Here is a 25,348-nt window from a genome sequence, read left to right as displayed (position 1 = left end):
TTCTGCCTCTATCTGTGGTAATGGCACCACCAACTGATTTGTTGGGCCTTTTCAGAGGGCAAGTAAATGCAAAGCTGAGTAACAATGAGGCCAGATCAGACAGGAATAGTAAGATTTCCTCTCCTAAAGGAGGTAAGTTTTTAACAACTATCCAGTACATTTATAGCGATCAATATATTAACTGATTTTACATAACATTGCTATCAGGGCGATGTTTTATTTGGGCCTTCGGATTGCCAGTCCAATAACTTTACGACTGTATCATCACCATGAAAAGTAACAGTAAACTTTTCTCCCCCCCCCCCACCCCCAAGAAAAGCTGATTAATTCTAGGCCGTAAACCAAAGGAATTTTGAGATGAGGATTTTTGCATGCTACTCTATACAGCACAGACCACAGCACTAAGCCACTATAAATATGATTTTCTCATAGGTTCATGTCGTAACATACCTCCTATCTGGAGCTGCACGGGCAAGATTACGGTCATGTTGTCGGTCTTTTCGTCTTTCGTGTCGAATTTCATCCCTTTCTCTTGTTTCATTTTCCTCTGGGGGAGAAAGAAAACCACATTATACAATTTCTACACCATACAAAGCTTTTTATTATTAATGTATTGTCTGAAATTACTGAAAATCAGACTTTTAAGCTGAATAGCATTAATTCGGATACAGTTACTCTTTCATACTGGAGGTGCCAATTAGCATTTAAAAAAAGTTCCACAACCGAAAACAAAATAATGAACGTGCCCTGCATTTGTTGTATCGTGTGGTCCTTCCTTAAGGAAACTAACGAGTTTCATTTATAATTAACAAAGAAAATTCTGCTGTTACCTGGAGGCAGAGAAGGTATGAAATATGTACTTTGCATTGATACTGACAGAGGACATGGAAGATAACAAGATCCGAGAGGAGTATGCTGATATTCTACGACATGTCAATCACAAGCAAGTGGTGTTGGAGCTCTTGAAAAAACCAAGGTAGCTAAGTTCCAAGGTCTGACAGGATCCATCTCTAATTATTGAGACCTGAGATTACTGGCACCTTTGCAGATATCTATACATCTACTTTAACCATAGACAAGGTTCTAGAGGACTGAAAAATAACTTCCTTTCTGTAAGGAAAACAGAGATAATAAAGAAAATTATGTGCCACTGAGTCTTACATCAATGGTAAGGATATTACTGGAGACAAATCATAGGTACATTTGCACACTTAGACTTACTGGGGATAGTAAGCATAGCTTTAGACAGGGAAGTTCACATCTTAAAAGCTTAAGTAAGTTTTTTTTAAATGATAAAGATGACTGAGTGGTGGAGTTACTGTGGAGATCTGTGGTCCATAAAAGCACAAGACAGAGGGGCAGAATTAGGCCATTTGCTCCGCTATTTCATCATAGCTGATTTATTATTTTTTTCAACCCCATTCTCCTGTTTACTCCCTGAAACCTTAGATGATCTTACTGATCAAGAACCTAACAACTGCCGCTTTAAATATATCCAATGACTTGGCCTTCATAGCTGTCTGTGGAAATAAATTCCATATATTCATCACCCTCTGGCTAAAGAAATTCTTCCTCATCTCTGTTCAAAAGAGAGGTCCTAGTGGTATTCTTTAAGGGTAAGTGCTGGGACCACTGTACAAATAATTTTGACAAAAATGAAGGTGTGTTGATAATTAAAGTTTGCAGATGACATAAAACTTGGTGGAGCTGTAGATGATGAGGAAGGTTGTCAAAGGATACAGCAATATATAGCAATCCACACAAAGTGCCAGAGGAACTCAACAAGTCAGACAGCTTCTATAGAAGGGAATAAAACATTGCATTTTGGGCTGAGACCATTCATCATGACTGGAAAGTAAGGGGACAGAAGCCAAAATAAATTAGGGGAAGGGAAGGAGTACAAGCTGGCTGGTGATAGGTGAGACCAGATGAGGGGAAAGGTGGAAGAGGTGAAGGAGAAGGAATTTAAAAAGAGAGGAGAGTGGACCATGGAATAAAGGGGAGGAGGGGAACCAGGGGGAGGTGATGGGCAGGTGAGAAGGGGGCAACCAGAATGAGGAATTGGAAAAGAGAGTAGGATGGAGGGGACAAATTACCAGAAGTTGGAGAAATCAATATTAATCCCATCAGGTTGGAGGCTACATAGATAGAATATGAGCTATATCACCTATCACCTGCTGGTTTATACCATTTTCCCTCCCTCCACCTTCTTATTCTAGCTTCTGCCCCTTTCCTTTCCAGTCCTGAAGGGACTTAGGCCCAAAATATTAACTGTTGATTCCCCTCCATAGATGGTAGTTGACTTGCTGAGTTCCTCCAGGAGTTTGGATGTGTTGCTCGAGATTTTCAGCATCTGCAAAATCTTGTTTATGATTTACATCAGTAGATAGGTCAGTTAGAACCATGGGAAGAGAAATGACAGGTGGAGCTTAATTTGGACAAGTATGATGTGCTGTGTTTCAGGAGGTCAAATGCAAGAGGAATCTTTACAGTAAAGTCTGGACTCTTAGGAGTATAGAGGGATCTTAGGGTGTAATTCCATTGCTCCTTGAAAACAACTACTGAAGTTGATAGGGTGTTAAAGGTCGTACATGTGTATTGCAATGTCACTACAGCAGTGTAATGTCAAGTCACATCCACGCAAACATGATGTCAGCAGCTTCAGCATGGGCCACAGCCAAAAGAGGTCAGATACTTTTGCGAAGGAGGCAAAAGAAAAATTTCAATCACTTTCTACACATTCTTTTTACAATTTTAATAATAGCTAAGGAGCAGTTTGTCCCACTTTTTGACCCCCAAGGATGGAATAGAAACAAATGTATTGCATTCAACTGCCTGAAAACACAAATACTTCTAAAAGAGGAGTTCCCAACCTTTTTTACGTCATGGATCCTTATCATTAACCGAGGGGTCTCCAGACCCCAGATTAGGAGACACTGTAATCTAAACCAAATCGCAGGGTCACTTTTACTTTCAAAAATACAGAAATTAAAAGTTTATTACGTTAAGGTGCTCCTCTTAAGATGTTTAACAATGTGCTCAGTTAGAAATTTAAAAGGAATTCAATCACTCATATATTTGAAGTGCTGAGGTTAAGAGAGACAATGATGGGAATGTGAAGGGACCATGGAAACTTGAGCACTGGCAAGTATGAAGGGAGTGTAGGTACCATTACTTGGTGAGCCAGATGTCAGACCATCAGGATTTTCTGCACATGATGCCCCCACAAACCCTTCCTACCTTTCTCTATGTGAGTCTTGATACCAGCTCTTCTTTCCCTAGCAATCTGAGCCAATTCTCGAAGTTTCTCTTCTTTCTTCTCTTTCTCTTTCTGAGCCATTTTCCTTTCAACCTGTGCTCGCATCTCCACAGCTTCACGAGCCTAAGGACACAGTACATGCTAGTTAAGGAGTAGGACTGCCTCAGCAAAGTTGCAGATGAGCAATAGTGAATAGAGGAATTCACTAACAGGGCTGCATATTGCAATTTTTCAAAAGCTGATAGATACCTTTCTGTCAGCAATGTAAAGAGCCTCTGCAAGTTTAGCAAAGTTTTCATTAATGTGAACTGTTTGAAGTCCCCGTCCATCAGCAGCCAAACGCTTATCCAATGGAATGGTGTAGCCCTGGAACACAGAACATAACAACATGATAAACATAACTGATAAAATGATTTGGCAATAATGAGATCAATTTAATTCTCACTCTGAACAAACCAGGGCAGTTGATCCAGATCTTTACATTTTTGCTGATATTGTTAATCGGGTTAAGATCAAAACTTAACAATAACTAAAGCTTTGGTTATTAGCTGCTTGTTGAAATCATTGCCAAAATAAAACCAACAATTAGGGAATCAAGTCCAGTACAAATACACACAGTGGCCACTTTATTTGGTACCTCCTGTACCTATCAAAGTGGCCACTGAGAGTATGATTATGGGGCACTGCTGTTGCCCACCCACTTACAATGTTCGATGTGTTGTGAATTCACACCACTGGTAATGATTGGTTATTTGAATTACTGTCACTTTCCCATCAGTCTGAACCAGCCTGGCCATTCTCTTTTGCCCTCTCTCATTAACAAAGCGCTTTCACCCATTGAGGTGCCACTCATTGCTGTTATTTTATTTGTTGCACCACTCTCTGTACACTCTCGAAACTGTTGTGCAGGAAAACCTCAAGAAATCAGCAATTTCTGGGATACTCAAACCACCCTGTCTGGTACGAACAATCACAGTCAAAGTCACTTAGATCATATTTCTTCCCCATCACGATGTTTGGTTTGAACAATAACTGAACCTCTTGATTACGTCTGCCTGCTTTTATGCATTGTTGTTGCCACTTGATTGGCTGATTGACTGTATTAATGAGGTATACAAGTGTACCTAATAAAGTGGACACTGAAAGTTCATACATACTGCACACATTAGGAAAAAACTATGGCGAAAATATTTATTGCAAATCTCATCTTTCTTTATACGAGCCTGAAGATGAGGTTTCAGCAGATTCAGGAACACTGATACAGTGCTGTTGAATATAAACGACAAAAACATTCTCCCCAGGGCCATATACAGTTAAGAAATAAATTCAATTTACACTGAAATTCTAACAGATCACTCCCAGGTCCAATGAATTTCCTCAAGTAAGAAGATATGCCAAGGTTCACATTTCCACGACCAGAGCTGGAGCTTCACATCCTGCCATTCGAGACAACCTATCCAACTATGCACTGATCTCATGCCTTCATGCACATGCATGGATACTGAGATCAGGCTAAACTCGAGACAACGGTCAGGTTCATAAATGATATGGATTAATTCAGAAGCAAGTCAAGGAGGGAAATTGAGAAGAGGCTGTGACCTCCACCAAGTGCCACACTTTAGTACCCTTTCTAATGCATCTTGGTCTCCTGATAAACCATTAACATCCCTCATGATCGTCCCACCATTCAAAATCAAATCAGATTTTGACTCTCAGCATGCTTAGGCTGGAGATTTACCAACAATTCAATTTGTATAATCTTACTGCAAATTGGAGGTCAGTTGCAAGAGATATTCTAAGTGCAATCCACGCGCTGGTCATGAACATGGTAAATAAAAGTTGATCCTTGAGTGATCTACTCTTGTATGTGAAGTGCCTTACTGGTACACTTTAACTATTCTTCTACCCCAACTTGTTTACCCTACTCTCATGCTATGACATGGCCATCAATTGAAAAAAAAATACACTGTTTTGCTAGTCTCTTTTTAAAAATAAACAACAATGTATCCTTTAAACCAGTAGTCTCCAGTACTGGTAACACTTATTTGATTTTAATTAAACTGAATTGTTACAGTATATTTTCTTCTAAATACCATTCTATTTTGTAGATTCCAAAACAAAATCACTCTAAGTCTCTTTACCTTGGCGTTCTTCCAATTAGATATGCATGGAGGAATTTTCCATTCTTGCTGTTCTTTCACAGTCATCTGAAACAAAAAAAAATATTTTATGAGAAGAATCTCACATTCTCTCAGAGGACACCTCTCAGAAAGGCCAAGCTTAAAACAAATGCACCACTGTAACAACATTCAGACTTCACGTGGGGACACAATAACACCCTTCTGTATCACTTCCTTAGAATATTGCACAGAAATTGACTTAATATGTAATGAGTTGAAATCTAGACAAACAAATGTGGCAACTAACTTTGGAAAGCTAGATCCAACAAATAAAGATTAGTAAAAGAGTCTATGGATTTGAATGGGGCAGCATTGTAGTGTACTAATTAGCACAACAATTTACAGTGCCAGATGCAAGATGGGGGTTCAATTCCCACTCCCATCTACAATGCGTTTACATTCTCTGTAAATTTCCTTCCATGTTCCAAAGATGTAGAGCTTATGTTAGTGAAATGTGGGCATGTTATGTTGGTGCCTGCAGTGACCCTTACAGGCTATACCAGTATGATTTTTGCTGATCTGATTTGATGCAAAGGACATATTTCACAGAATATTTCAATGAACATGCGACGAGTAAAGCTAATCTTTATCTTCATAAAGGATCTTTATACAAGAAGCATCCAGGTTTAACTCATACTGGGGAGTGGATGCAGCTGAAAAAGCCTTAGTATTTTAAGAATGAGGCAACAAAATTAACCCACACAGTTTTGTGCTGTGTTCAGAGTTTTGCAAAGTGGCCACTTAACTTACTAGAAAGAGGGAGGTCCCACCTATCCTACCCTTTAAGCATAAGATTTAATAAAAATGATCCACTTTCTCTTTAAAATGATTTATAAATCCAATTTTCTTCAGCTTTTCTTCTATCTCCTTCTAGACCTATAATGGGGTCTGTTGCAAATTCTAACCTTCTGACCATTGTGTAATTTAATCAGTCCTCTAATGTTGGCTGTGTCTTTAGCTTCTAAAACTAAGAGCTCTGGAAATCTCTCTGCTTCTCTTTCCTTCCATCAAGTCATCAATCAAAGCTTTTCTCTCTAAGCAAGTTAATGGGCATCTTCACTACTACTTCCCCATATGGATGGTACAGATTTCTTTGATAAAATCAGAATTGAAGCTTGAAGGCCAATAAGAAGTACAAAAGTTGAAGCCGGTTGGCCAGAGCAAGCCCAATGGGGAAGTCAGAGTTGTCCACAATACCACAAATTTATTGGAGACTGAAGAAGACCACTTGTTCTAGGATCAGAGAACTGTGTATGTGGATAGGTGGAAGGAGGGAGGTCTCAGTCTTATTTCGCAGTTGTTTGATATCTTCTGGTACACATGTGGGCTGCCCCCAGCACATCTTTGGGTATGTTGGTTGCTAACAAAAATGACACATTGACTATGTTTTGATGGACATGCGATAAATAAGTCTAAATCTGAAAATCAGCTTGTATATTTTGGATGTTTGAGATTCCAAATAATTGGAAGAGATTGGTATTATGTTTTCCATTTCCTAGTGATAGCTCTTCCTCGACCCCTCCCCACCAAAAAAATATACAAACCAGTCCTTTTGATGGTATTACAAAGTACTATCATGTCAACTGTTATAAAGCAATCCACACTACACACGTAACTGTGGATGCAATCATAGAGCAGATGGTCTGGTCAGACCCTTCAGACAATGAAAACAGCAAATCAAGGAACTCATGGAACTGCAATGGAGTGCACTTTTAATGAGAGGGGGAAGACTGGCAGCAAAAGCACATATGTTCAAAAAAATTCAAAGTCGTCGCTTGCAGGTAGGAAATCCTTAGCGGTTCAGTTGGCTTCACCACCATGATCGTTCAACTCCCTATAGAATGGAAATACATGTTCTGCATGATCTTCTGCAACTGTTTTGTAGGGGAAGAGGGCTGGTAATGTGCAATTCTCTCAATGATGGATGTCACAGTGAACTTTACTAGACAGCAGGCTGCCTGATAAAATCAAGTATTTTTAATAGCAATGCCACATTTTACTTTGCTGCAGAGTCATTATACCGTACTCCATTTCTCCACTGAAACCCACAAGAAAGGATGAGCTGTCAGTGATCGTTACTGCTGCTCTCAGTCACTTCATTTCCTGCCATTCTTCACCCTGCCACTAAACAATAACAAGTTTTAATCCATCTGCAGTAATTGACTTTAAATGGCACCAAACCCAGGATTCTGGTGTGGGGATTTAATTCATCACTGCAGGAGTTATGGAGTTATCTGAAGTTATGAGTCAATCAGCTTATGAAAAATAAATTACAATACAGCTAGACAAAGGACTTGTGTGGCAGCTGATTTAAAAATAAAGCTTTTATCTGGAAGTTTAAAACAAAAGGTTTACTCAAAAAAATCTCAATGAAATATTAGTGAGTACTTCTCTCTTGCATTAGTTGATCATGCTCCTACCTTTCTGCTTGGTGAATGCATGACCGGTGCAGGAGGTGATGGGGGACCTCGAGGAATTTTCTTATTAATCCTAAACACAAGAGACAGAAGCCAATTAAGCAGAATGAAATCTTTAAGAAGAAACAGTAGAATTCATGTTAATGGGCACCACCGTAGCAAAGTAGTTGGCATGATGCTATTACAGCTGGGGTAGGTCCGGAGTTCAGAGTTCAATTCCAGCACCGTTCTGTATGCTCTCCCTGTGGAATGCGTGGGTTTTCACTGGGTGCTCGGATATCCTCTCAGTCCAAAGACCAACCGGGTAGGTTAATTAGTCGTTGGAAATAAGACTGCGATTTGGTTAGAGTTCATCGTCTTTCACGAGGGTTGCTGAGGGTATGGCTCAAAGGGCCCAAAGGACCTACTCTGCGGTGTATTGCTAAATAAATAAAAATAGAAAAAATAATATTTCTGATTCACTCTCCCATACACAGTACTAGAACGGAACTTACCATAATTAATAGAAACAGATTAGTCAATTTAATATTTAATGGAACATTCTTGAGCCCCAGAAAATTATCAAATTTCTGATGACATAATCAGAATATTGTAGAAAAGGAAACTTACAGCACTATACAGGCCCTTCGACCCACAATGCCATGTCGGACATGTACTTACTTTAGAAATTACGTAGGTTACCCAGAGCCCTCTATTTTTCCAGGAGTCTCTTAAAAGACCCTAACGTATCCGCCTCCACCACCGTCGCCAGCAGCCCATTCCAAGCACTCACCACTCTCCCAGTAAAATACCTACCCGACATCTCCTCTTTACCTACTTCCAAGCACCAAGCACTTCCAAGTTGAAAGCAACACCTTGCTGAGAAGGAGTGTACCTGCATTGAAAACTCTGCCTGCTCGTGATAGCCATTTCAGCCCTGGGAAAAAGCCTGAGTATCCACACTGTATTGTCTGGAGTTCTTTGATGTTGTACATACACACAGATTTCATGACAATAATGAATGAGTTTAACATTGATTTCCCTATTCCGTTAATACCCCTCCTCCCCTTCTTACCCCATCCCTAATTTTTTATTTTTAATATTTTTTTTCTCTGTTTTTCCCTCTCACAATAACTCCTTGCCTGTTCTCCATCTTCCTCTGGTGATCCCCTCCCCTTTCTCCAGCCTTGTATCCCTTTTGCCAATCAAATTCCCAGTTCTTAGCTTCATTCCTCCCCTCCTGTCTTCTTCAATATAATAATTATAAATTATTAATTTCAGGTCTCCCCCTCCCCCTTTCAAATCTCTTACCATCTCTTTTTTTCGTTAGTCCTGACGAAGGGTCTCTACCCGAAACATCGACTGTACTTCTTATAGATGCTGCCTGGCCTGCTGTGTTCCACCAGTACTTTGTGTGTGTTGCTTGAATTTCCAGCATCTGCAGATTTTCTTGTGTTTGAATTTAAGTTTTTTTTGAAATTGCATGTTTCTGCTAAACATAGTGAGCACTGGACTGTGTAGTAATACTTGGGTTGTCCCCAGCACATCCTTGGGCAGGTTCGTTGTTAACACAATTGATCTCATTGTATGTTTCAACATACATGTGATAACTAAACTTGAATTTAAATCTCATACAAATCATCTTCTGAAGACAAAATCACAGGTCGCTAAAATAATTTACTATTTTATTGCTATCCACTTACTTGAATCGAGGCGGTTCCATGGGGTCCTTTTGCATTTCCACCATCCTAATAACTCTTTGTTTAGCTCCTGAGTTGAAAGCAACACCTTGCTGAGAAGGAGTGTACCTGCATTGAAAAATAAATTTAGTTTACTGACATGGTCATTTATTCGGACATATGCATACACAAACAAGTATTCAGTTCCAAGAAAATGCACAAGATCCTAGCATCACGCAAATCAGGAGTCACAGTCAGTCACAACTTCTCTGTTAGCTCAGGGATCTCCACCGACAGCATAGATAGTAGAATACATATATACATTAACAACACTAATTCTTTGCCCCTTTAATTTGATATAATTTTATTTATTTATCTGGAACTTGAAAGAATGCAGGGATATCTCACTGAAACCTACCAAATGCTTAAAGGACTAGACAGGGTGGATGTGGAGAGGATGTTTCCTGTGGTGGAGTATCCAGAACTAGAGGGCACAGTCTCAAAATTGATCAATCCTTTAGTATAGAGGTAAGGAGAAACATTTTTTAGCCAGAGCTGCAAATCCACGGAATATTCTGCCACTGACTGTGGACGAGGCCAAGTCCATGCATATATTTAAGTGGAAGTTGACTGTTTCCTGATCGGTCAGGGCATCAAAGGATATGGTGAGAAGGCAGGCGTATGGGGTTGTGTGGGATCCAGGATAAGCCATGATGGAATGGTGGAGCAGACTTGATGGGGAGAATGGCTTAATTCTGCTCCAATATTTTATTGTTTTTATTTACAGATACAGCATGGAACTGGCCCTTTTGGCCTAACAAGCCATACTACCCAGCAACTTAACTATTTCACACTAGCCTAATCACAGAACAATTTACAATAATCAATTAACCTACCAACTGGCCTGGGTGAAGGAATCCCATGTGGTTCACAGGAAGAATGTACAAACTCCTTACAGAGAGTGCTGGAGTTGAACTTTGAACTTCAGAACACCAAGAGCTATAGTAGCTTTACGCTAATTGCTACGCTATTGTGACACCCTTAATGTTTATTGAAACTTAGCCTTGGTTACAAATCCTTCAAGCTAGATCCTTCTCAGCCCTTTGGATGCTATAACAAAGCCTGTTCCCTCATGACTCTTCCATCCATTCACCTGGCAAGCTGAAACTGAATCAGGTTTTTCTCTATCTTGGTCATTTTTGACTCAAGACTAAGTTTCTGATCATCAAGGTAAACATGTTTTAGTTGCATTATCTTACTTTATTTATGCATCAACCTTCCTGCCAAATGAAACACTTACCCATGTACGTGTTCCTTTATGTACTGAATAAGAAAAGTAAGAAATAAGAATTGGTTATTTTATCCCCCACACCTGCTATTGGGTGGTGGAATGGCAATATAGTATGTCTCTACTTGAAGAGGTGCAAGGTACTTCTTCCCTCCACTAGCCCGTAGGTCACCCTTGGGCAAGGTATAGCACCTGCTTAGCCCCCTGATTAGGGTCACGTGAAGCCATGGGAGCATGTGGTGGATGGTTCCATGAGCAGCTGATGCATATCACAAGTCCTGGTTATGCAACCACTGATGCAAGATAATCTCTGAAGAGTATCTATAATGGCTGAGGTCACCCATCTTATAAAGACACTGCCTAAAAACAGGCAATGGTAAACCACTTCTGTAGAAAACATCGCCAAGGACAAACATGGTCATAGACCATGATTGCCTATGACATACAACATGGCACATAATGATGATGATGACCTGGTCTTCGAATCAACAAGATCAAGGCTGATCTGTTGCTTCAGTGCCATTTTCTCGTATCAAGTCCATAAACCTTGATTCCCTTAATATTTATCAATAGCTCAGCTCAGTTGTAAAAAGAACATGAAAAATTCATTATGGGTGATGAATTTTATCTCTATGACCAACTTCCTAATGATATTGTGGTTTGGGATTCTGGTTGCCTTAGCCAGGGGACCTCATCTATACTGTGAAATTTTAGGTATAATTTGTGTTTATCCAAAGAAATAGTTTCTCATTCTAATAAACCCGAGAGTAACGTTGCCTAATCTACCTCAATCATTCCTTACTATATCACCCCAGGGTTAAGTATAGTGTACCTTCACTGAAAGAATATCTTTCTGTATGTATGGATAACAGACTTGGACATAATATTCCAAATTCAGTCTTATCAAGGTATAGCAAACTAGAACACAACACTTATACCCTTGAACTCAGAACCCATATATCTGAAAATCCCAATTTGCACCCTATGGAAAAAAACTTAATTGAAACAAAAAGCTCTGGCTGGTATTAAGGTTCACACAATATTCTAACCACCTATCATCTTTGAGATCACTGATTGATACAGGGATCTTGGTCTGATCAATTGCTCAATTTTAAAATCTTATTGGTGTTTTCAAATTCATTCCTTTCTCTAACTCTCTGTAATTTACTTCAACAGTACCAGCATTCCTCATCTGTTGGTGCAGGACGCATGCCGCCACTTGCAGGAATGCTCTTGAGTAAGAGTGTATGCCTTAATCAGTCTAACAGCTTTGCAGGAGGAACCCTTCCGCTGCTTTTCCATAGTCCCCTTTTCTAAAAATTCAAGTTTCCATAATCCTACTCTTGACAGTCACAAAAGGCAGGATTTCCCAGTGGTTACCCATTTTAATTCTACTTCCCATTCTCCTTCTGGCTTCTTCTATGGTCACGATGAGGCCACCTTCAGGTTGGAGGAGCAACACCTCATATTCCATCTGAGAAGCCTCCAACTTGATGCCATGAACATCTATTTTTCTTCCTTCCGGTAACTACTCCCACTCTCCCTTCACTCTTTTTCCATTCCCCATTTTGGGCGCCCTCTTCTCACCTGCTCATCACCTCCTTCATTCCATTTCCCTGATGGTCCACTATCCTCTCCTATCAGATTCCTCCCTCAGTCCTTTACCTCTTTCACTTATCACCACCCAGCTTCTCACTTAATTCTTCCTCTTCCCTACTCACCTACCTTCCCCCTCACTTATCATCTGCCAGCTTGCACCCCTTCCCGTCTCCCAACCTTCTTGCTATGGCTTTTTTCTTCCCTTCCAGTCCTGAAAGGATCTCAGCCCAAAACGCTGACTGTTTATTCCCTCCACAGAATATGCCTGACCTACTGAGATCCTCCAGCAATTTTTGTGTGTTGCTCTTGACAGACAAGCTAGGATTACAATATGAAGGAATAGTGTAATCAAAACGATGTATCCAAAGCACTACATGCTGAACCTCATTAAGATACTACACGCATTAGAAAAACAAATTAGACATCAAAATATCACCACTGCTTGTGTGACTCTTCTAACCTGATGTACTGTGCAGGGGCTAGTTTCTCAGCTGCTCGAACAGGCATGGCTGCTGCAACCTTCTGCGAGACTTGTTTCTCCAGAGCTGAACGTGTCTTTTCAGTCAACTGTAATGAAACAATTAGTCAATTCATTAAAATGTATTACCTCTGGACTGCCTATGGTCAACATACCAAACAATTTCTACTTCTGATCTTAACCTTCAAGGATTCACAGACCATCTTACCCAAGGCAAAGTCAAATGTCAAGATGTATTAGTATTCAAACAAAGGTGTTGCAGTAATACTGAGGCACATTTTATCATCACTCTGCATTGAAAAGCCTTTCCCACCCTTCATTTTACCCAGCACACAGTTCTTTGTCATTCTTAAACACCACCAAACATCCACATGTGAAAACTTGCTGTGAATACCAATCAGCTATTTAACTTCAAGAGACATCACAAACCCTGCAATCTAACATTATTTCACAGTGGGAATCAAAGGATGGCAAGCTGGAATGCATGTAATACATAATGATTTATACCCCTACATCATTATTATTGGTTACTATTGTAACCAATTATAACAATGTGATGACATGCTAAACAAGCCAAACCATTGGAGATTGAATTTGGAACTTTGACTGAAATTAAACCTGCATAAATACCTATGTATTTACCAATATTTCCATTAAAAAAATAGAACATTCAATCTACAAGGCTAACTTGCACATCTACCTGCTGTTGTCTCTCTGAATCCATCAACCCAGACTCAACCTCTCACAAAGTCCATGTGTGGAACATAAGACAACACAGTCAACTTTATCATAGTACATGATCTTCCTTTGTGTGACTAAAGTATGCATGATTTATAATGCTGAAACATCCCAAAGAACTTTACGTATTTTACCATGTGTATACTTTACAAGTCCATGTATCATAAAATCCTCCAAAATATTGTACAGAATTCATCACACAAACAGAACCAGAGTTAATGCACATGAATAAAAGAACCTCCTTTTATTTAGCAATTTCATATCCTTTGGCATGAAGTTCTCCAGAGGGAGTAAGACACCATGAAATCTACTTTGTCATCCCCACATTTCTGTTATGTCTAAAAGCATGAAACTTCCAAATTGCCTGAATGTCTTCAAAATGTTTTTTTAAATTTCTGTGTAGTACAAATTGTTATTCAGAAACACAGCAGAACATCTGTTCACTAATTTCTTTATGAAAAACAAAGGAAACAATCAATTAATCTGTCTGATGGACTTGTCCAGGGAAGAAAATATCCATTCCCCCAACAAAACATGCAAGATACTTTTAAAGGGTTTGGCCTGTAGTTCAACTCTGAAGACTTATTTCTCCCATAAATCATCTTGTATGCGAAAACAGCTTGTTCATTAACTGACTTTTGGGACCACTGCAGTCAATTCAGCTGAATCATCTAGTACAGAAAATACAGAGTACAGAAAATGTTATGCAAATTCTAGTATTTTTCAACAGCTTTTGTATAAAGTCAGAGAAATGGTTAGTCCTGCACTGCCAGAGAAAGTGGTGAAAGCAATATTTAAGAGTAATTTGAAACGACACACAAGCAGGCAAGGAATTGAGGGATATAGACCATGTGCAGGCAGATGTGCAGTTTAAATTGGCATCATGGTCTGGAGGATCTGTCCATATGTTTCACTATCCTTATGTTCTACAAGGTGATAAGACATAGCAGCAGATTTAGGCCATTGAGTCTGCTCCACCATTCAATTATGGCTGATTTAATATCCCTCTCAACTTCATTCTCCTGTCTTCTCTTCATTACCTTTGACACACCTACTAATTAAGAAGCTATAAATTCCTGCTTAAATATACCCAATGATTTGGCCCCACAGCTGCATGTGACAATGAATTCCACAGATTCACCACTCTCTGGCTAAAAAAATTCCACATCTCTGTTATAAAGGGACATCCTTCTATTTTGAGACTGTGCCCTCTGGTACTACACTCACCCACTATAGGAAACATCCTCCCCACATCCATTCTATCTAGGCCTTTCATTATTCAATAGGTTTCAATGAGATCCCTGCTCATTCTTCTAAATTCCTGCCAGTACAGGCCCAGAGCCATCAAACACTTCACATGCATTAACCCTTTCATCACCAAAATTATTCTCATGAGCCTCCTCTGGACTCTCTCCAATGTCAGCACAAGCTTACTCTTCTTTTCAAATATCCAGTATCTCCATGAATCCAAAAGATTCAATAGTATCATCAAATCAAACACTCCCTATGTCATATCTACACATTTGTACAATTTTAAGTAATTTACCTCCTTTATACTGTCCTCATCAGGCCTCTGCAGATCTGGATCATCTTCATTTATAATTTCTTTAGGAATAAGATCTGTAAACTTGCTGTATATAACCTGCAGAAAGAGAAACAAATGTTGATGAACATTTTAAGTATGTAAAGCCAAACTTTCTGAATTACACATTACACCCTCACCATCTTGACAACTATTGTATAATTTAATAAAAAGGTATCTACCCAAAATACAAATTAGAATTCTGGACCAGTAATTCACTAAAACTGGCACAAGGAAGGTATTCCTCACTCAGCCCATGTGATGATGGAAGTAGATAACAAAGTAACATAGCACATCTGCAGATAAGAATCAGATGGGAATTATTGTACCTTCTCCTTCGACTGTCCTTGTCTGGCAATGGCATCAAATTTGATCTTCCCCTCTGCGTCTACCTGTACCGGCAGGGCATTGGATGATTTCTTCTTGCGGCCCATGTCCAATGGAAACTGTGCCATATGGATCTCTGGAAATGCGCCTCCATCGCCAAAATCCTGGAGGTAGAAATAGAAAGACTGAATCAGTACTCCGAAGAGTTACAGTTTTATGGAGCTGCAACATTATCTTGCAGCTCTTGAACTCAATTCACTGACTACTGAAGGACTTCTTAACTACGTGTGATAACTTTGAGGGAACAATGGACTTGGACCCCAAAGTCTTTCTGTTGCTCCACACTGCTAAGAATCCTGCCATCCTTGATGGACACACCTAACAAATTTTGTCTCAATAAAACCTGATTAAGGAGGTGTCAATCAATATTAGGGAAGTTGAAGTTACCCATGACAACAACACTATTATCTTTGCACTTCTCCAAAATCTGTCTCCCAATCTGCTTCTCAGTGTCTCTGTTGCTACTGGGGGAGGGGGAACACTCCCAATGAAGACTGATTGGTTTCTTCCAATTTCTGACTTCCACCCACACTAAATATGCATTCACTCCACAACATTCACTCTTTCTGCAGCTGTGATATTTGCATAGCCTTGAAACACATTCAACATCTTAAGCAAGACAGCCATCCATTATACATTTTAAGTTGCTATTTTAAAATTGAATGTTTTTATTTAGATAGCTCCTCTAATGCAGCCTCTATACATCACTTTACTGATCTTTTTCTACTGACTCCTGCAGGTTGGCTGTGAAGATTTGGAAAATGAATATACACTTCGGAGCACAAAACTTTGAAAGGGTCCACTCAGAGAACACGTTGCCTTTTGTACATACATTTTTGAATACAACGCTTAAGAAATATTGAAAAAAAATTTCAAACCAGTGACAGCAGGCTTCTTGATACTATTTTGTGCTGAAAGTAAGGAAGAATTTGGCAGAAAAAAAAATACAGAGTAGGAAAAATATGAGGTTGAAGGAAGAATAGAAAAGTAAATTATTATTTAAATAGAGTAAAACTACAAAATATTGCATTCAATGGAATATGGACTCATGTTGCATAAAGCAAAAACTGGTATGGAGGTACAGTGAGTATTTAGGAAAGTTAATGGAAAGTTGACATTTGTTACAAGAGGTACAGAATACAATTGCAAGGAAGCTTCGCTTTCAATATTTAAGGAAGGATTTTGAGGCAATATAGGTAAGGTTCAATAGGCTGATTTATGGAATGTAAGATTTGACCTATAAAAGGAGAAAGGTCAAACAGAATCAAACTTTGCTCCTGAAATTCAGAAGAATGGGAGTTGATCTTACTGAAACACTATTCACACATTCACACATATTTAATATTTACCCCCTACTGGGGCTTACAGCTTTGGAATTCACTAGCCTAGACTTCCAAAGGCAAAAAGACAAAAAAACAGATATTTGAACTACAAGGGGGAACAAATTGCAAGGTAGACTAATACTGGACCAACCATAATTTTGTTGAAAGTTGGAGACAGCTGAAAGAATCAATTATCTACTTCTGCTCACGTTCTATGAGAGTGAAGAATGACAAGATACTCAAGCCGAACTTCAGTGAAACAGAGAAGTCCAAGTGAAACTGCAAATCACTAATCTTGGTATCCTTGCTATGGAATAATGCAAAATAGCAAACATTTGGCTGAGCTGTCAGATGCACAGAAACTACAATTACGAACAAGAGCAGCAAGTTTTTGCTTAGAGTTAGTACTCACCAATCATTGACTTATAATTGCTCCCATAAGACTGGAAAAGTGTTTTATCAACAACATTAATTCTCAATGGCAAAGCCAAACCAACTGCAATGCTGCTAAGCACCCTAATTAGTCCATGCCCAAATGTTTTGTCAGGCAAAGCACTGTGAATGGGCAGAAACTTACTTGTGTAGCAGAATTGAAGGCAGGATGAATGCAAATGGTTGTGTTGATTCCACATATTAAGTAACCCCTAGTTTTAAGTTTTTCCCCTGTTTACCACACTGGCTGCTGAAGAATACACCTTTCGATAAAAGGTAGAAACAGAGTAGCAGGTAGTAGAAGCCACAACTAAAATAAAAGCAGCTCACAAGTCTCTCAACACCTTCACTGACAATCAAGTTAATTTCCAATACTTTGTTATGTATCAGTAACACTAATGCAGAACCAAACCTCAAAATATGAATGGGAAATGTGTCCATTAAAAATTTACAATAAAGCTAGTGTTCTTGCTTACACAGCACCTGATGAGTTGTGGCAGAGAGAATCTGAGCACCTGAAATTCACTGAGAGACTGTCAGTCTCTATGCAATGGATAATAATGCTGGAAGTACAGATGTCAATAAAGATAGAAATTCTTAAGTGTATTAAAATTACTAACTGCAGCAGCTAAATGTTTAGTTCAAGCATGATATGTCAATGTTGTGTTCAGCAAAATAGGTATTCATGACAAGATTGCAGATGTACCTCCAAGGAACGAGGAACCCATCCTTTGCGATGCCCATATGGTGGAGGTTCTCTGCGGGATGCTACCAAGGCTGTTTGTCTGGCTCGTTGAGCACGGGCCTTTTCGTCAGCTTCCAGCTGGTCCTGGGACAGCTGTGTTGGCGCAGGAAGAAAACTTGAAAATGAAAATAAAAATATTTTTAATATTTCTAATAGATATGGCAAGGCAAATAACAGTAGAAAAGTTCCAGCCCTGTGAACACCTGGACTGTGGAGCAAGTTGTTCAGAACAATAATTTATCACATTGTCATCAGATTTTTTTTAAATTTTGGAAATCTCTTGAAAGATTGATATTTTCATTTGAAATTTGGAGTATTAAGGCTGGCCACAGCATTGTGAGCACTTACACTACTCTGTAACTTACAGAGTAAGTTAGACATATTTTACCATACTACATATAACTAAGAAACATCTGATTGGGGATGTCCCACTTCAAATATGCTAGAGCACAACATAGGAGATTACAGCATTTGGGGAAAATATAGTAACATGGATTAAAGAATGCAAGTAAGAGTCAGAATAAAAGGTCCTTTTCAGACCAGAACAATGTAACCGGTGGATCAGTCTTTGGCACTCAATTATTTCCCATTGATATTATTGACTGGGGCGTGGGGGGAAGAGTATTAAGCACCTAATTTTGCCGATGGCATGAAGATAGGCAGCAGGTATTGACCCATTATTGTCATGTGTACCAAGATACAGTGAAAAGCTTGTCTTGCTTACTGTTCATACAGATCAGAATTATGAGGGGTAAATGCAAGCAAACTTTTACCACTAGATTGGGTGGGACAACTAGAGGCCATGGGTAAAGGGTGAAAGTTGAAAAGTGCAAGGGGAACGTGAGGGGAACTTCTTCACTCAGAGGGCAATGAGAGTGTGGAATGAGCTGACAGCACAAGTGGTGCATGTGAGCTCAATTTTCAACATTCAAGATGAGTTTGGATAGGTATGTGGATAGTAGAGGTATAGAGGGCTATGGTCGCAGTGCAGATCGATGGCTGTAGATGGTTTCTTGCCATTGTCTGTAAGGAGTTTTGTATGTTCTCCCAGTGAATACATGGGTTTCCTCTTAGTGCTAGTTTCCTCCCACAGCCCAAAAATGTACCAATTGGTAGGTTAATTGGTCATTGTAAATTGCACGTGATCAGGCTAGGGTCAAATCAGGGGTTGCTGGGTGACACCGACTTGAAGGGCTGGGATGGCCTATTACAAACTGTATCTCAACAGACAGACATAAATAAGTAAAGCGTAAAAGCTACCGAAAAAGTGCAGTAAACAATAAAGTGCAAGGTCATGATAAGATAGATTATGAAGCCAAGAGTCCATCTTATTATGCTCAAGGTGTCTGATAACAATGGGATAGAAGCTGTCCTTGAGTCTGCTAGTACAGGTGTCCCCCACTTTTCGAGCGTTCGCTTTACCACACCTCGCTGTTACGAAAGGCCTACATTAGTTACCTGTTTTCACTAACAGAAGGTGTTTTCACTGTTACGAAAAAAGGCAGCACGCGTCGATCGTGGTGAACGAAGTAAGGATAAAGTGAGTTTGGCTAAGGGTTTGTGGAAGTTGATGAAGATGATGTTGAAGAGGTTTTGGCATCCCATGACCAAGAACTGACAGATGAAGAGCTGATGAAGAGGAAAGGATAACAGTTGAAGTCGAACGAAGTAGCGAATGGCACAAAAGTAAAGTCGTTCAGAAACTGAACGTGAAGCAATTGCATGAGATTTCGCTGCGACTGACAACACTGCATTGATTGCAGAAAAGTATGACTTTAGTTTTGCAAGGGTACGTAGGTTTAGGGCATATTTGAAGGATGGTTTGAGTGCTTACAAAGAACGATATGATAGAAAAATGCTCAAGTCTAAACAGTCAAGCAAACTGTCGTTATTCAAGCCTTCCACATCAGCCACTGCAGATGATGAAACTCGACCTTTGACATTGAGGCAGGCAGACATAAAAGAAGGTGACCTGCCTGCCCTGATGGAAACAGACGGCGATAAGATGACACTCTAGTCTCCTCTACCTCCCACTGCCCCAACCTCAGACGACTCAAACTAACACACCATCATCAGTGTGCTCGCTGTCTTCCTGATTCCAGTAAGTGAAACTACACTGGACATACATTATTTCTACTTTATATAGGCTGTGTATTTTTATGTGTTATTTGGTATGATTTGGCAGCTTCATAACTTAAAGGCTACTAGAAAGAGTGCTTGCACTGTGTTTCTGCCAAGAGCGCTTGCGCCGAGACTTTCTGCCGAGAGCGCTTGCGTGAGATTTTCGCTACGGTGGACAGAGTTGCATTAGAGAAGTACTCCTACTTTATATAGGCTGTGTATTTATCAGATCATTCCTGCTTTTACTATATGTTACTGTTATTTTAGGTTTCATGTGTTATTTGGCAGGTTTTTTTTGGGTCTGCGAACGCTCACAAATTTTTCTACATGTAAATAAATGGCAATTGCTTCTTCACTTTACAACATTCTGGCTCTACCGCTCTACCTTCGAATAGCGGGGGAACCTGCACACACTTTCAGTCTTTTGTATTTTCTGCCTATGGGAGAGCAGTGAAGAGAAAATGACTGAGGTGGATGGGGTCTTTGATTTACTGAGGTGAGAACTATGTATACAGAGAGTCCAGAGAAGGAAGGCTAGTTCCTGTGAAGCACTGAGCTGTGTCCATAACCGCAGTTCCCTGCAGTCACATGCAGAGCAGTTGCCATACCAACCTGTTATGCATCCAGACAGAATGCTTTCTATGGTGCATCAATAAAAATTAGTAAGCGTTGACAGAGACATGCTGACCTGCTATAGCTGACTTGAGAGGACAAAAAAAAACACTTAAGATTTTGTAAAAAGAACATCAAGTATCATGTCTAACCTATTATCCTCAAAGTTAGTGATGTAACTTTGCATTGACATAACAGAAAATGTGGATATCATAACCATCTAGTTCCTTTGAGTCTTAAGTTCTTTTCTAAGGCTTGAAGAAAGGTCTTGGTCCAAAACGTTGACTGTTTATTCACTTCTATAGAATTTTACCTGACCTGCTGAGTTCCTCCAGCATTTTGTGTATGCTACATCCAGTTTTTTCTGTTGAGGACATTTGTCCTCTGATGACCGTGGGCTACAGAGTTTTGGTTGATGCACAAGGCTCAAATAGAGAACAGAGCTGGGTGACTGAAATACAACGGGTACATCCTTCAGTGAGGAAACTTTGGGGGGGGGGGGGGGGGAGGGTGAAGAAAAGTGCCAAGATGTGGAATTGATGCCCATGGCAACAGTAGCACAATGGCTAACTAGTAAACCAGAGGCCTGAGTTACAGATTTTATAATAAGTCTGAATTGCATGATGGCAACTGGGAATGTAATTATGTAATTATATAAAAATGGAATGAAGTGTTAGTAATAGTCTCTGATTCCATCCTATAAGGAAGATAAATTGTGATCTTTTTGCATGTTGGCCTTTAAGTAACTCAACCCACACTCTTAAAAAAGCCCATCATTTCACTCAGGTGCAGGTGAGCTTGAATAAGAAATGCTATGCCAACACCCTATGAAAGAAGTTTTAAACAAACACAGCAACCACAGAAGTCAAAGATAGAGAGACTTAACAAAATACAACAATAGTTGTATAGATTGATACCTGTAAAAAACATCAAGGAAATGAAAACTGCTGGAAACATACAGATTAGAGAAACATTAAGTGTCCAATTGATGACCATTGCTCAGAACAATCTGAAACATTTCACTTCTCTGATACTGCCAGACCTGCTGAGTATTTCAAATTGAAAGATAGTAAGTTAACATCCAGAGTGCATTCAAGGCAGTTTTCTGAATTAATGCACATCGCAATCTAAAAGCAAAACTGAAGTGTTGTGATAACTCACACAGTCAATAGCATCTGTTGAAAAGGAGACCATGTGACAGTTTGGGTCTTACTTTGAAAACTGACACCCCTCCACTTTGAGTTCTGAGGGCCTCTGACAACCTTGTCATCTTAATGTGAGCTATAATCATAAAATTTGAACCAAAGTCATTCAGGAACTAAATCAAGAAGCACTATTCATATAAGAACAGAAGAAATGTGAAATATTTCCTAACGTAGATGCCAAGGAGCAACTGAAGTTTAAGACCAATTCTGTTCCTTTCTGAGTGAAGCTATCGAATATTGAAAGACATAAATAGAGTGGATGTGCAAGGGGGTACAAGTTGGTAGGTTAATTAGCCATTGACAATGCCTCCGCATGCAGATGATGGGAATGAACTGATGGGAGTGTGGGGATTGTAAAGTGGAATTGGTCTAGGGTTGGAAGAAATAGGTTCTTGATGGACAGGCTCCATGATACTTCTGTCTTAGATTAATATAAACATATTAAAATATAGATTAGATTGAATAAATTAAAAGGTATATGCCAAGTCTTTAAGATTGTTGTAATAGCATTGGCAGAGGAGCTATAACTACACTAACATCTCAAAGATCAACATCATTATTTCTTTATCCTAAGTGGCTCCACATAAAATCTTTCCATCTAGTTAGTCCTTAATTCATAAAACTCCAAGTACTTACAGAAACATAACATGATACAAAGACCAACTAAAACACAACCATTGCATCCTTGTTTTAGTCGTGTTTCACTCAAAGAATATTCATTTGAGATGCACTTTGCACAACATTCCTTCATGCTACACAACAATTTATTTCTACATATTAATTCATTTCTACATTGCAACAAAGCTAAGCATATCCAAGGATGTAATGTTCAGGCTTTCTAAGGCACTGGTGAGACTTCACTTGTACTGTGGGTGGGTCATCCTTCATAATGGAGATGAGGAGGAATTTCTTTAGCCAGAGAGTGGTGAATCTGTAATTCATTGCCACGGGTGGCTGTGGAGGCCAAGTCATTGGGTATATTTAAGGCAGAGGTCGATAGATTCTTGATTAATTAGGGCATGAAGGGATACAGGGAGAAAGTGGGAGATTGGGGCAGAGAGAGTAATAAATCAGCCACGATGAGATTGCAGTGCAGACTACATGGACCAAATGACCTGGTTCTGCTTGTATATCACTAAAAAAAATCAGCTTCCCCTTCAGAGATTAGGTCTACACATTTTACCTCCTCCTTAAATCTGCCAGCATAATCAAAGTGCCCACCCTCCCTGAATATTATCTCTTCTTCCTTCTCCCAAATGATAATTAAAAGAAGGCCTAGAAGCATGTTCGGCCTTCTATATTTATGGCCTTGCACCTTATTGTCTACCTGCACTGCATTCTCTATCACTAGCACTTTATTTGACATTGTTATTGTACCCCGTACTACTTCATCGCAAAGTTGTAAATTTATCTATATGGATGGTACACAAGTATTACACAGCACGTCTGTAAGTGTAACAATAATAAACCAATTTGATTCAAGCAACTCAGAACGAGGGATTAGGTCCATCATTCCTCTACCAACTTCTTGAAATTAGGCCTTCTCAGTATTGCTCAGAGTACTACGATTTTATCCATTACTTTATTTTTAAAGAGAATAACATTTCCTATTTCAGGTACTGGATGAAACCATGGCAATGATTACGCGGTGACAGATGCTACACACCTTCCCCATTAGCACATTACCAATAAATTTTATGTGCAACTAAGTATTAAAATGGTCGGATACAGATCAGAGTTAGAGAACCAACGAAAACAAAACAAGTAACTTGGACAATATTAAAAATAAGCAGAAAGAAACACTAACTGAGATTAATACCTAAACCTTCAGTCCCTACTATATTTTAATACAAACTGACGTAGGAACATGCATGGGGTCTAAAACCTATCTGCCAGCGGTGTTGCTCCCGTCTCTCAGCCCACAGTTCAGTTGGAGCACCAGCAGCAAAGGCCGGGCTCCGACAGGCCTCCCATGTAAGGAGGTGCCAACAAAACCGAACAATTCCAGGGATGACATACAGTTCGCACCAACTCGCGTTTATTTACGCCAGCGGGAACTCGGAGCTCGCAGGTAGCAGGAACTATAACCAGGCAGCCGATTATTACAGGAATATAAAGCACAACCAACCTTGTCAGCGCCATTTTCTCCTGGTTGTTGCTGCCGCTGACGATTTACGTCTGACGTCACGCCGCAGGGGCTGAGAGGCGACCAAACGGGGCGTCACCGCGGTGCGACAACTTTGATCATGCTTGCGTCATGATGTGGTAAGGTGTATCGACATGCAATTTGCTTTGGCGCCCTTCGCAGCGGCCCTGCATTGGACAGTGACCAAGATAGCTCAGTTGACGTATACATGACTGACAGCAGGTTCGACCCGCCCCTTGGTTGTCCCTCGCATGCTGAAATACGTCAATAGATTAAAGCCTCATGGGAGTTGTAGTTCTCCAAATTACTTTTCTTTTAATATACGAAATAATGGGCATTTCTTTCCCATAGAAAGACCTACCTTCTGCATTGAGTAATGCGCATTCAGTGTATTAAGTCAAATGAGAAAACAGTGGTGTTTTTAGAATGTTGTAGTTTCCTTCCAACTGTTTCCTGCTTAAAAAGACTGGGCGGATGGAGTTTATTGACTACAATTCCCATGAACTTTGCGCGACAGGCAGGAGGTCACGGGTCAGGGCTTCCCGGTTGTCGGAGGGTGAAGCTGTCTGTTGCCAGTAGCCGGTAAGAGTTGGGATGAAAGATACCGTTAGTGCAGGGTTCAGCACCCGTTCACAATGGTATCGGACTGGTCGTTTTTGGTTGAGATACTGCTCCTGTTTATCCGTTGACTGAGAGATGACCCCAACCAAAAGTGCACACTGTTGGAAGGTATCTGAATGACAAGTTTCGATAACGTGAAGGAGGGAAAGTCAATGTCAAGCGAACATATCAATTCAAAGAAGCTAGAATAGAAAATGTTGCTTAATATTAAAAACTATACGGATGGGAAAATGTACTTTAAGGTGAGCTACTCAGCATGAGAATGGGTTTACTGCAAGTTGCATAATCAAACAGGTTGCATAAACATGCGGCGTTGGTTGCATAAGTACTGCTCCAGATTTACATGGTAGGTTTACAAATAACTTACTTTTCAAACACCCAGCATAATATTAACAGGTGGAATCTTTGCCTTGAACTGCTCGTGTAAGGAGAATGAAATGCTTTTCTTTTGATCGATGTCACTAGCTCAATTCCCTCACCAATGACTATAGTCTTTCAGGCAAACTTCTGTGTTTTGCAGAAGTATTTGTCAAGTTTAACCTTTTGGAGAGGATATTC

The 25,348-nt window shown here is 39.8% G+C and overlaps 2 protein-coding genes across 8 annotated transcripts in view; one reads left to right on the top strand and one right to left on the bottom strand.

Annotated features, from left to right (window-relative positions):
• Positions 1–24,258, bottom strand: part of snw1 (SNW domain containing 1) — a 30,020-nt gene extending 5,762 nt beyond the window's left edge. Inside the window, exons 1-11 of the mRNA XM_059961649.1 lie at positions 24,152–24,258; positions 18,047–18,200; positions 15,529–15,690; positions 15,164–15,259; positions 12,862–12,968; positions 9,539–9,643; positions 7,860–7,929; positions 5,401–5,466; positions 3,509–3,625; positions 3,241–3,382; positions 451–547 (exon numbers count right to left, since the gene is read on the bottom strand). Coding sequence (XP_059817632.1) covers positions 451–547; positions 3,241–3,382; positions 3,509–3,625; positions 5,401–5,466; positions 7,860–7,929; positions 9,539–9,643; positions 12,862–12,968; positions 15,164–15,259; positions 15,529–15,690; positions 18,047–18,200; positions 24,152–24,165 — 1,130 coding nt within the window. The 5' untranslated portion in view covers positions 24,166–24,258. The remainder of the gene's footprint in view (positions 1–450; positions 548–3,240; positions 3,383–3,508; positions 3,626–5,400; positions 5,467–7,859; positions 7,930–9,538; positions 9,644–12,861; positions 12,969–15,163; positions 15,260–15,528; positions 15,691–18,046; positions 18,201–24,151) is intronic.
• Positions 24,259–24,693: 435 nt separating this feature from the next.
• adck1 (aarF domain containing kinase 1) overlaps positions 24,694–25,348 on the top strand; it is a 669,842-nt gene continuing 669,187 nt past the window's right edge. For 6 of the 7 annotated variants that reach the window (XM_059961627.1, XM_059961621.1, XM_059961634.1 and 3 more), the window contains exon 1: positions 24,905–25,032. The gene's annotated coding sequence lies outside the window, so the exon portion shown is untranslated. Of the gene's footprint in view, positions 24,752–24,904; positions 25,033–25,348 lie in introns of those variants that run through there. The other variant, XM_059961611.1, reaches the window with a different exon arrangement.

Source organism: Hypanus sabinus, chromosome 2 (assembly GCF_030144855.1).
Source record: "Hypanus sabinus isolate sHypSab1 chromosome 2, sHypSab1.hap1, whole genome shotgun sequence".
Lineage (NCBI taxonomy): Eukaryota > Metazoa > Chordata > Chondrichthyes > Myliobatiformes > Dasyatidae > Hypanus > Hypanus sabinus.
This window is presented reverse-complemented; position numbering and strand designations above follow the sequence as displayed.